This window comes from Megalobrama amblycephala, linkage group LG1 (assembly GCF_018812025.1).
Source record: "Megalobrama amblycephala isolate DHTTF-2021 linkage group LG1, ASM1881202v1, whole genome shotgun sequence".
Taxonomy (NCBI): domain Eukaryota; kingdom Metazoa; phylum Chordata; class Actinopteri; order Cypriniformes; family Xenocyprididae; genus Megalobrama; species Megalobrama amblycephala.
In genome coordinates, this window is record NC_063044.1 from 38,797,433 (window position 1) to 38,810,177 (window position 12,745).

The following is a 12,745-nucleotide window of genomic DNA, read 5'->3' on the forward strand; positions in this document are numbered from 1 at the left end:
TTCTATTTGCATTATGTAGCCTATATGCGTTTTTTATTACTTTAGTGTATTGTAATTTACCTCTAACAGTTGAGCTGCATTTTCTAAATTCTGGGTAGCAGTTGAGAGATTAGAGTTACCATGACAACTGCCGCGCATCCTCAGACAACACAGAGGACCGCTTGAGTCTCTCATTTACAGTTAAGGTTAGTTAAATTCGTCAAATTTCATATCAAACTCTCCTTTAGTGTATCACTTACTTCAGTCATTTAGGTGAAATTACTTACCTGAGTTGCTAACCTGAGATGAGTTCAACCAGTTGTGTGAAAGAATCTTTCTTTCTCTCTAGTCTAGAAAAACAACAAAATAACTAACGTTATGTGTGATGTGATGTAAATAGAGACTGTTACTTGATTTGTCACCAACATCAGATTTTCGGCGATGTCAGTTCAATAAATGGAGCTGAAAATCATTTTGAGGCCATCCGTTAGTCTCAACCATTCATTGACGTAAATACATTTGTCAAATTTTTGTATTTGTATTTTGTCATTTTTGTCATCATTTTTAGAGCCTATCTGACGGTGTTTACACGTGAGTGGCTGGCAAGGAAAAACACGCATTTTGTGAGAATCAGAGGATTGCTCCTAAATATAGGTGAGTATCTCTGAACATGTTGAACAGAGTCATCCGAAATCATTTCTTTACGCATATATTACAATTATTCTTTTCAGTAATTTTAGTCAGATTATTCAGTGAATAGCCTTGGATTTTTATGAATTTTAATTGGCCAAGACAAGAGTTAATTTACACTGAAGCATGTTTTCAGCATCTCTAAAGACATTTTCCGTCTTAATAAGAGAGATAAAAGAGTATCCGGTGAAGTAATGCGGGTAAAGCCAAACGAGGCGTCACGTGCTCCCGCGTTCTGCTCACTAGAAGTTTGGCGTGTCACATCAAGGGAGAATCCCGACCAACATAGATGCGCCAAACCCTTTCGCAGTTTTTTCTTTGGATAATGGCTTTTCTTGCTTCACACCTGAGACAGTCTGACATGGTTTGGGATAAATCACTGAAGATTTGGTCGTTTTAAAGAAAATCGAAGGACTTACGTCGTTAAGAGGCAGAAACTGCATTTGAAAGAGAAAAATGGATCGCAGCGAGTCTCGGTCTCTCACCAGAACGGATTTTTCTGCGGTACACTGAAAGTAAAGGAGATGCTTATGGGAACCTCCAATTCCTTATCTATAAGGTAACTTTATTTGTTTTGTTTTGTTCAAGTTGTGTTTAATGAATTTCCGTCACATTTCCGTATGTTTTTGTGTAGAAAATTATAAATACTGTAGAAAGATGCAAATATTCATAACAGTATTATTTTCCCCAGTAGCTGTGCTCAGATATGTTGGGGTAGAAATAATTTTCGAAACGTTTTTTTTTTTTTTTATATTCAACTTCAGGACTAACTTATATATTGATTCATGATCCCTTTTATTTTCTAATTTGAGATTGTGATGGAGATTGATATGTTGTCTATCTGATGCATTTGACAATCGCTTATCTCTTCACTGTACAAAACCGTGACAATCAACTATCCTTCATTTAATACACACATCATATGGCAAGCCAATTTAACATTAATTCCTCTTTACTATTATATTTTATTTTACTAGTACTTAATATAAATTGTTACTTTTAGTTACTAGTTTTTTTATATCACTGTTTCACTAGTAATAAATTTAATGCTAGTACTTATTCATTAGATACTAGTACTTATTACAATAGTTACTACTATTAATTTAATTATTCACTACATATATTGTGTTCTACTAGTAACATTTTAAATTGAACTGTAACCATGTGACTAGTCAATACATAAGACAAGTAAAAAATAACTAGTAGCTGAGATATAAGAATTGTTATAACATTACTAGTAACATTAATGTTACAAGTGTTCGTGTTTCCCATACATTAACCCGCCACATTCTAGTTTGTCCTGCCACTGTCTCAATGTTAAACGGAAATTAGGCCTGTCGCGATATTTAATTAACTGACTGATAATTGTGCTCTATACTGCAAAAGTGTGAGTCATAGAGCAAAAGGAATAGACTAGCACCAATTAAGTTTTCATGTACTATATTTAAAGTCATCTGAAGCCATTCCATAGCTTCATGTGAGGGACAGAAGAATGTGTAGCCTACATTTAAGTTAAATTTAAGTTCAAGGAAACTCGTCTTCCCTCCGCTGCAGCTGTCAATCATTCTCCGTTCAGCACTCAAACGGCACATCGTGTTTGGTCACAACAGTCAGCATGGTAAAAACTCTCCAATATGATATATTCCCATTATTGTACTTGATATGTAGATAAAGGACTGTGGATTTGCATAAAATGACTTTATCTTGCTGGCTACAGGGTGTCTGTTAGATCGCACAACACAAGGACTATGAATTGGCATCACACGCACAATAACTGGAATTTAAAAGTAAGAAGAAACATATGATTAATAAACTGTTAGATGCAGATATACACTCTTTGTTCCATGAACTAGTTCACCCAGAAATGAAAATTCTGTCATCATTTTCTCACCCTCAATTTGTTCCTAATCTGTATAAATTTCTTTGTTCCTTTGAACACAAAGGGAGATATTTTGAAGAAAGTTTGTATCCAGGCCACTTTGGGACACCATTAACTTCCATAGTAGGAAAAAAACTACTATGGAAGTCAATGGTGCCCCAGAACTGTTCAGTTTCTCACATTCTTCAAAATATCTTCCTTTGTGTTCAACAGAACAAAGAAATTTATACAGGTTTGGAACAACATGAGGTTTAGTAAATGACAGAATTTTCATTTTTGGGTGAACTATCCCTTTAAGTACATCATTCTGCACCCAGGATGCGCATAAGTGGTGTGTGCTGCTGTATTGAAGCGTTTCATATTAGCATGGTTTTGCACACTGAAAGATTATTAATAGCCTGTTTTGTTCTGTCATACATTAACATGTTTAGATTTTATAAAATTACTGTGCAAAGTTTTTTTTTCAAGAATTAGGCTAGCATACTTTTTGCCGCTGAATTATATATTCACCTAGTTTTTATTTATTTATTTATTGGTCAGCTTAAGATTATATATTTCTATTCATTTGTTGTTTTTTTCTATAATGAAGTAGTGTGTTTAGTGCATTTTGGATTGTGTTTAACAAATCAAAGAGTGACCATTAGTTCCACAAATACAGATGTATAGATACAGGTCCCCACTAATTATTGGTTGGTTGTGGGTCTCTGTCGGTAGAAATCACGTTCCGGGGGAGGAGAAATGGGAACGCAGGGGCACCGCGATGTGACCGCAAAGGGCACTTTAACGTTCGTGATCAAAGGGGCAGGGGCTCAAGACATCCCCCCCGTCCCCCCATATATATATAGAATTGTAATATATAGTAATACTAATCAAATTGAATTTGAAATTGAAAATTCAATAGTATTGTAATTGAAAAAGAACTAGTCACTATTGTATTAAAAAAGCACTAGTCACTCGGTCTGCACGTTATATCGAAATTATCGAAATATTGCAAATGTGCATACGGCAGTGGCTTATGATAACGGAATAATTTTAATACTTCAAAAGATTGCGCCAAGTGTAAGTTTCAGGTCGCAATAGACAAAGAGTAAGTCACTCACTGCTCTTGACGGAATATCTTTTGTAGCTTTAATAAGAATCAGTGTTTATTTTGAATTACAGTGAAGACTAAGCAGTGTTTTATTTTTACATTTGATTATTCAATTTCTGTTGTTAAACCTAATGTAGGCCTAACCTGAAAGCCTAAACCCCCTGGTTTACACTGATGTTGAAATGACACTTAGTTTTTAGGTAGCTAATGCTACAGTAAAACACTGCTGTTCACAAGTTGTGAATGCTTTCTTCTCATAAAAAGAATGTGAAACGTATGTTGGTTTTATCATTTTCAGTTTTTAAATATATTTACTACTAGTTCGTATAAAGGAATATTTGTTAAATTGGCTTGCCATACAGTCATTGTTCGCTTGACATATTTGTTCTTTTAACTGTAGGATTCCATTGTCAGACGCTTTATCATGACTGATGGCGAGGGGAGAGAACACTTTCATTACTTGGAGAGAGGAGAGGTAAGAGTTCCCATTTCAGCCCTGTACCGGGCGCCTGGTCCCAGTGAAGAGATCGGCGATGAGGAGGAAAAGAGCAGCACATGGATCCCGGTCCATGAGAGCTCTCAGGCACAGGGGTCTGGGGCCCGGGACCCCACTCCAGATTTGGTCTCCGATGAGGAGGAGCAGCCCCCCTACCCGATGCTTGCGCCTGTGGTGTTCTTCTGCATCAAACAGACCACTCGTCCACGTAGCTGGTGTCTCAGGATGGTTTGCAACCCATATCCTTTAACTAATATTTTCATCTGAAACTCTATTTACCAGTTGTGGTTTGAAGATTACGCCGATGACTGTGGCATTAATACACAATAATCTATCAATTCCGGTTTTGTTTTTTCTTGGACCTGACAGGACTTCGGTATCAATTAAGATCTGTAGGTGTATGCTGAATGGCTGGCTGGTTGCCGCGGCAGCTTGCAGCTTCCTGCGTGTATTTTGACAGGAAACTTCAACAAATAAGAGCTGATTTCATTCTCCCACTGGTGTAGGCTTCCCAAAGATATGTCCTTTTGGCAGAGTTGCAATCAAGAGCACTATTTTATAAATAGCTTCATTAGCTGTAGGGGCGGCTCAAGCTCTCTGCTGAGTCTCTTCAGAAGTGATGCACAAAATGCAGCCTGGCACTTTGTAGATATTACTTTATGATATAGATAGAGATAAGATTAAATACAATGCTTGCGATTTCTAGTTTTTAATGATGAATTGGACTTGCTGGCCTCATTTATGCACTGGAGTTTCCTCCATTTTGTGGTTTGCTTTTTGTTGCTTAGCCATAAAGCAAATTACTCTTAGGCTGTAATCGTTTTCATATTCCATTTGGAATATTTGGATGGCCGCATTGTGGTCTGAAGTGCATTATGTATTTCATCACTTTTTGACTGACAGCTGTAAAGAGAGCAATTAGACCCGTGATTAGTGTATAAAAACTTAATGGATTTGTTGTTATGCAGATCTGCTTGGATGTAGAAAGCACTTTGTGGGATATTTGGAGGATGTGGAAAACATCACTGCAATTTGTATTATTTCCAATTGTGTTTTGCAGTCTACTTAGTGTTGTGTGCAAATGCATTTTCTGTTTTAATCTTCTTTATGTGAGTTGTTTACATTTTTCTTGGTGGGGCACTTTACTTATAATGCATATAAATGGCAGCTTCACTTGCTGAAATGTCTTTTGGATTATTATAATCACCATTAGGATCTATGCACCAAGCATGCAGTTCTGTGTACAACATTAGAGAAATGGCAATATGCATCACTGCGACATTTCGCCTATTATTTAGACAAATACACTGAACAACTGAAATTTAAATGGCGAGAGGATCTGCCATTTGCCCCCATCAAAACACGAAAGGAAAATGAAATTTTTTATAACTGCTGTTTATTAATTTAATTACTATTCATAAGTGGGTCATTTGTATTCTTCCATCTTTCTGTCTTCTGCTCTTCTGTTTCTGTTTTTGGGTCAGTTCGATACGCCAGCATCAGTGTTCAGCAGTGTAAAATGCAGGCTGCAAACGAGCATGCTTGTCAGATGAAAGTATGTATCATCTTTATTTTGATTAGTCATACATGAGCTTTCCCACCCTCAGGCACGTGCTGCGAGGCCATAACACTTATTTACTGAGGTGATGATTAATCTGTATTCTGACATATTGTAGATATCAATGACAGAACTGGGACTGTGTGTGTGTCGTTCATTGGAATCGCTGCCAACTCTTCTCCAAAAAATGGTTTGGAATATTTTATTAAACATGACTCCTCTTATTTATATTATTATTATTAATGGTCATATTTACCACTCACCTTTGCATGGAGATTATCTTTATTCTCGCTATTTTAGTTTTTCTGGATAGATCAAAAGAACTGGTCTCAAAAGACAAAAAAAGGATTTGCATTTGCCTCTTAGAGAGTTATTAATGTGTTTAGATATAGATCATGGGCATGTTGCATAAACTGCAATGACTAGTCTTACAAGTTAGCCATCAATTTTTTTCTTTAAGACTGTTCATAACTTCAGTTAGACTGTTCATAAAGTCAGTTACATAAAAACATAGACTGGCCTAATTTGATACCGAAAATAAGATTGACTGCCCCTTGACTAGCTGCTAGTGGGTCATATTCGATCTTAAGGCACTGTCTTAAAATAATGGCTGTTTATGCAACTGGCCCCATGTGTGCAGTGCTCATGTTGCCATGCGAGTATCCTGTTGAGTTGTACACCTGGACCATAATAACAATGTTCAGTCTGCTGAGAGCAGGCATGTTGTCATGGATAGGAGATAGTTTACTCAAAAATCTAAATTCTGTTAATTCGTTCCAAACCTATATGACTTCGCTAGTGCAAAATAAATATACCAAAATGTATTTGAAATACATTTATTTTTTATTATAAGTATTTATAGTATTATATTATAAGTATTATGTATACTACAAATGCATTTACATATTTGTGTACTTAATATAAATACCCTGTGATTGTATTTTTGGTATACTAAATTGATATACTTGAAGTCTGCTATAATTGGAACAACTAATTTTGCACTTAATGCACTTTAGTTATCTGAAAGTAGTGCTGAGGTCCATCTAAAGATATACTTAAGTATATATGATTGTGCTAAAATGGAACTATTGCAAAAATACTTTAGGTACACTTTAAATATCTTGCATTTAAAGACAAACAGTGACCATACTATCCTAACAAATAGTGATATTAAAACACATTTAGGCTTAATATTAAGAAATGTGCAATGTGCAAAAAAGAAGTACTCCAAAAAAGTGGATGTCAGTAGTTTCAAGCAATTTGTCTGTAAATATGTTAATAGATTTGTACTATACACAGTATGAAATAAATGTATTTTAAATACATTTTGGTATAATTTTTTTCACTAGGGCTTCTTCTGTGGAACGCAAATATTTTTTTGTTGAAAGCTTTGACTATTTTTGTCCATACAACAAAAGTCAGGGGGCTCCAAAACAATATTAATCTCAGAAAATAACACAGAGAGACATTTTTCAGATGATCTCATTTTAGAAAACGTAAGAAAACCATACATGAGGGTGATCCCAGCTAACAGGAAAAGTTCTCAGAAATCAAGAAGCAAGGTTCTCTCAAAGTTCTGAGCAAAATATCTCCAAGTAACGTTAACATTTAAAGGTCCCATGACATGCTACTTTTTGGATGCTTTTATATAGGCCTAAGTGGTCCCTAGTATTGTATCTGAAGTCTCTTTCCCGAAATTCAGCCTTGGTGCAGAATTTCAGCCACTACAAGCCAGTCCCACAATGAGTTTTCCTCAGGACGTGCCGTTTCTGGCTCTGTAGGTTTAAATGCTAATGAGGAGGAGAGAGGCAGGGTTAGGTGGAGGGAGGGTGTGGCTTTAACCAGCTTGCGGCTACGGTACCATGCGCTAATGTTGACAGTGGATTTATCGCAAAGGCTCGTAGACGCGCAGTCGTTCAAGCTTTCAGTTTGACCCAGAATCTGATCCGGATGGAGAAGCACCGGATGAAGAAGTTGCAACTTCGAACTCCGAATGGTTAGTTTAAAACATTGTGTCTGGATACGGTACTTTAGTTGGTTTATGTATGCTGTTACAGTTATTATCATGTAGCTAATGCTAGCCTTCATTGTTGGCTCTTCATGTTTCTCTGATTTGCTATCTTATATATATTATATATACGATTATTATATATATACGATTTTTATAAACAATATTTTATATATGATTATTATATATATATAATTATCAGCTATAGACACTAACCAGCGCAACTAAATTACTCAGACCTCTGCCATTATTACAAATACCTTTTCGGATAGGTGCCATTGTCGAAAATGTGCTACCATACCAACATCATTTATTTGTTTACATATTTTATATTTCGTAAATCTTAAAAGTTTTTACAATCTTATTACAATTACATCAAGCTCCGCAATCTAGAAGTGTGGATATCGTGTGCGCCATAACACCAACAGCAGAACGGGTATCCAAAAACAAAGAAATGTACAACACTTGCATTACAGTGTGTGTATTCACACACATACTTGATGCTGTCTACCTTTACATTAGCGACAGTAACTGGGCTGGATTGGCCACGTTGAGGAAACAGTCATCGGTGAAATGTGTGGCGCAGACATACAAAACTTTGGGAAGTTGTATCGGTTGTATTTTCATTACCAGAGAAAATAAAATTAACCCACTGTTTCTTCATAGGCTCAGATGAAGGAACTAAAAAAAGTGTTCATTTGTACATCCAAACACTGAGCAACTGCCATGCTTCGCTTGTTTACAAGCCATGATGTCTCTCGAGGGAAAAAAAAATATTGTGCTTGAATCTCACGGTAGTAGCTCATTTTCTCATGGGCGGGCAAAGCAGAGAAAGGGGAGGTAACCTTTCCCCGTATGACAACATATAGGGAAGATTCCAGATTGGGCTGTCTGAGCTTTCATTTTCTCAATTTACCCAGGGCTCGGTTTACACCCATCGCCTTTTCTAGCCACTGGGGGACCATATGCAGGCTAGGGGAACTTATATTAATGTTAAAAAACCTCATGAAGTGAAATTTTCATGCCATGGGACCTTTAAGAATGTTCTCATATGTTAGCACAAAAACATTATTTATAGGTCATTTATGGAACATTTTTTTCTAAAACATTTTAGTTGGGCAATTGTTGTTTTATTTTCCAATAAAGTTTGACAATTGACTTTAATTAATTACTTTAATTACTAACATTTGCATAACCAAAAAATAGATTTTTTTTTTTTTCCAGAGAACATCCAGAAATAATATATTCATAACTTAATGGGAACATTAGCAAAATGTTCATAGTGCATATTTTTGTTAGCTGGGATTGAAGTAAAAGATTGAAAAATTGAAGAAAGACTGTTTAGCTGGGTTCAGTTAGTAAAACTGGTTAATTTAATGAGCTTCCGTGTTCATAAGGAAACAGATATCATCAAGAGGGTGTGTAGTGTTGTGATTTAAATAATCCCAAATTTTACTTGGTGCAAATTTCCAGAGAAACACTATGGCTATCAGGTTCATTACCTCTATTATCAGGAAATGTTTTTCTGTAGCCTAGCACAACACAAGCTTGTCTTGCTGCAGGTTTTATCTTTTTCTACTCAGCACAACTTCTCACCATTAAATGGAAGCATGTGTTTATGGTGTGGATCATTTGGTTTGACTGTGAAGCTTGGCACTGTGAGATAGGTCATGGGTTGTGCATCACAGAGAAACAAAGAAAGGCTGTGCTGGCAGACAAAGGGTGAGACACAGTGAGAGAGATTGCAGTCTCTCAACATGTTCTTGTTTTTTGAAACCCCACTCAGTGCATAACACAGACAGGAGCTTCACGACATAAACCTACAGTATACTCTGATTTAGGATTGTCATGTTGCATCTGTATTTAAGGATGAAATTAGAGTGGACATTTGGAGATCTGATGCTGTTTTGGTTGAAGACAGCAGAGTCTGATGGGAATCAGTGCTTGTATAACCTCTAGTCTTTGAATGTAGCTATAGGAGAGGAAGCTGAATGATTTATTGGTCTAGGGCATATGGAGAAGAGGAGTCAGTCACAGCCAAAGCATGCTGATTAGAGGAGTGTTTGAGGATTAATATCAGTTCAGCTGGATTTCTGTATATCCTTAGGCCTGCAGCTCGTAGAGTGTTTAGAGCAATGGCACGGAACTAACAAGGCCTGTACAAATCTGCTGTCTTCTTATAGTTTTATGACTTCAAATGAACAATAGCGATAAAGGCACATGCGCTTGTGCCTTTAAAGGACAGCCTGTACACATGACTCAAATTTATGAACTGTTTCATATCTGCAGCACAGGCAAGCTTCATGAGTCAGGTCGTGACTGTAAACATTAATGTATGTTTAAACTTTCATACTGATCCTCTGGGGTGGTAAAAGCTCTGGATGGCATTTTTATGACACTGTGTGTTTGCGTCTAGATAATAATAATGGGTCTCAGGCTTAACAGTGAAGGAACAACACCTATTCGTGCCAGAGTTACTGAAGGGCAATGATCTGGATGTGTAGTTTAGACTTGACTTTAAAATTACAAATGATACAGCAGGTGGCAGCCTGTTCCCCGAAAGCATTTTGGACAGTTTTCACATGTTGGGGTTAGGAGGGTCGATATTGTAGACTACTGTTAAAATGCTGCTTGCTGAACATCAGTCTCTTCAAGTGATTTAAAGCTTCTTTAGTTAAAACAGAGACGTTCGGTGTGTCTTAGCAACAGTTTTCAATATTGATATGTGTGCAGAATTTTAATAAAAGTAAAAAGCAAAACTGCTGTAATCAGTGCTAATCAGTGAACAAAATGATGCATGACAGTAATTAAACAATTTTAATTAGACCATATCGATGATGAAAATATGACGATAAAAAATTCACACCTACAAATAATCAGATAGAGTAAAAAAGTGTATTTGGTGTGCTGTACGAGGGGAGGGTCGGAATTTGGCCTGAACCCAGAGTCCCTCTGTATCCCTGGCTGGGATAGGAACCAGCCGAGAGTAAGGAGTCGGGGTGGCGGAGGTAGAAAAACTGTTGAGGAACATAGGTGAGTTGGCTATGTATATATAAGCCTCCTCTTGTGCTGATTGGGTAGATAATTTTTAGAAGAAGAAATCTGTATAATGCCATATTATGTGGGGGATTGATCTGCTTTTGCTGAGAGCCAGTAAATTGAATCACTGTACTAGCTGGTTTGAGCTCTCAAATGCATCTTGTAAGAGATTAATCAGGTAGAACCATAATATTGCAACTTACATTTGCACAGACCATGAACCAAAGTCACATAGTAGACAGAATGGGCAACTTGCATATTGCAAAGACTGTTGTTGTAGAAACATGCTGTATGAGGTGTAGTATGCTTGAAGCAACAACTGATTTTTTTTTTTTATTTTAATGAAAATGAAGGTACTATATTTTGGTTAAAATCTTTTTTTTTTTAAATTTAATATTTTGTATTTATATGGGATTTTATGATACTACATTATATTTATGCAGTAGTTATAATCCATTTATTCACTTTTTGAGCATAGACTTGATTTCCAACTTAAGCTGTCGTAAATCTTGAATGCTTTGGACTACAGACTTAAGTTTGGTCTGTCCAACAGGTGCCACAACAAGACAAAATCCTCTCTACTCACTCAGTCAACAGCTGACAATGTATATATCCTACATGCCACAGTCTCCAAGGTGTTGTTGATCTCAATGGTTATTGATTTGTTCATGTAAGGTGTGGTGCAATAGACTTTTTAGTCTATTAGACTAGTGATTTATTCTCAACATACAGTTATAAACAAAAGACAGAGAAGCAAAGGGCATAATTGAAAAACTGGCAATCGATTTTGAAGGCTCTCATGGACGGGTCCCTCTGGTGAACCTCAAATCCACCTGGCTCTGTGAAGTGTTTATACGAGGTGAGAACTGAAAGGATGATATTTGAGTGGCTGGTGGGAGGTGGCTGTTTAGGTCGCAGTGGACTTCCCTGGGGAGCGGCGGCCAGCTGGGACCCGCTGCATTTGAGGGAGAGGGATATACAAACCCGATTCCAAAAAAGTTGGAACACTGTACAAATTGTGAATAAAAAAGGAATGCAATAACTTACAAATCTCATAAACTTATATTTTATTCACAATAGAATATAGATAACATATCAAATGTTGAAAGTGAGACATTTTGAAATGTCATGCCAAATATTGGCTCATTTTGGATTTCATGAGAGCTACACATTTCAAAAAGTTGGGACAGGTAGCAATAAGAGGCCGGAAAAGTTAAATGTACATGTGGCGACCAGGGCGGGCGAGAGCCGTGAGGGAACGGCGCGAGGCCGGTGGCGCGAGTGTTAATGAGCTTCACCTGGGTGGCGCACCGGCCTTGAGTCTCTCACGGAGGAGCTCCGGGAGCATAAAAGGAGGAGCGACGACAGTGAAGGATGAGAGAGGACCAGGCCTGGACTTTATTTTATGTTTGTGTGGCCGGCAGACGTCCGCGAGGGTCTGCCGGCATTACTTTCGTTTTGTTCTTTGTTTATTTTGGTATTAAAGTTTTGTTGAATGTTCGCCGGTTCCCGCCTCCTTCTTCCCGTACATATGAACTGTGTTACAGTACATATAAGGAACAGCTGGAGGACTAATTTGCAACTTATTAGGTCAATTGGCAACATGAATGGGTATAAAAAGAGCCTCTCAGAGTGGCAGTGTCTCTCAGAAGTCAAGATGGGCAGAGGATCACCAATTCCCCCAATGCTGCGGCGAAAAATAGTGGAGCAATATCAGAAAGGAGTTTCTCAGAGAAAAATTGCAAAGAGTTTGAAGTTATCATCATCTACAGTGCATAATATCATCCAAAGATTCAGAGAATCTGGAACAATCTCTGTACGTAAGGGTCAAGGCCGGAAAACCATACTGGATGCCCGTGATCTTCGGGCCCTTAGACGGCACTGCATCACATACAGGAATGCTACTGTAAATGAAATCACAACATGGGCTCAGGAATACTTCCAGAAAACATTGTCGGTGAACACAATCCACCGTGCCATTCGCCGTTGCCGGCTAAAACTCTATA

The 12,745-nt window shown here is 37.3% G+C and overlaps 1 protein-coding gene across 1 annotated transcript in view; it reads left to right on the forward strand.

Annotated features, from left to right (window-relative positions):
• Nucleotides 1-547: 547 nt before the first annotated feature.
• cacna1ha (calcium channel, voltage-dependent, T type, alpha 1H subunit a) overlaps nucleotides 548-12,745 on the forward strand; it is a 133,305-nt gene continuing 121,107 nt past the window's right edge. The window contains 2 exon segments of the mRNA XM_048192158.1: nucleotides 548-633; nucleotides 4,039-4,373. Of these exon segments, the coding sequence (XP_048048115.1) occupies nucleotides 4,063-4,373 (311 nt within the window). The 5' untranslated portion in view covers nucleotides 548-633; nucleotides 4,039-4,062.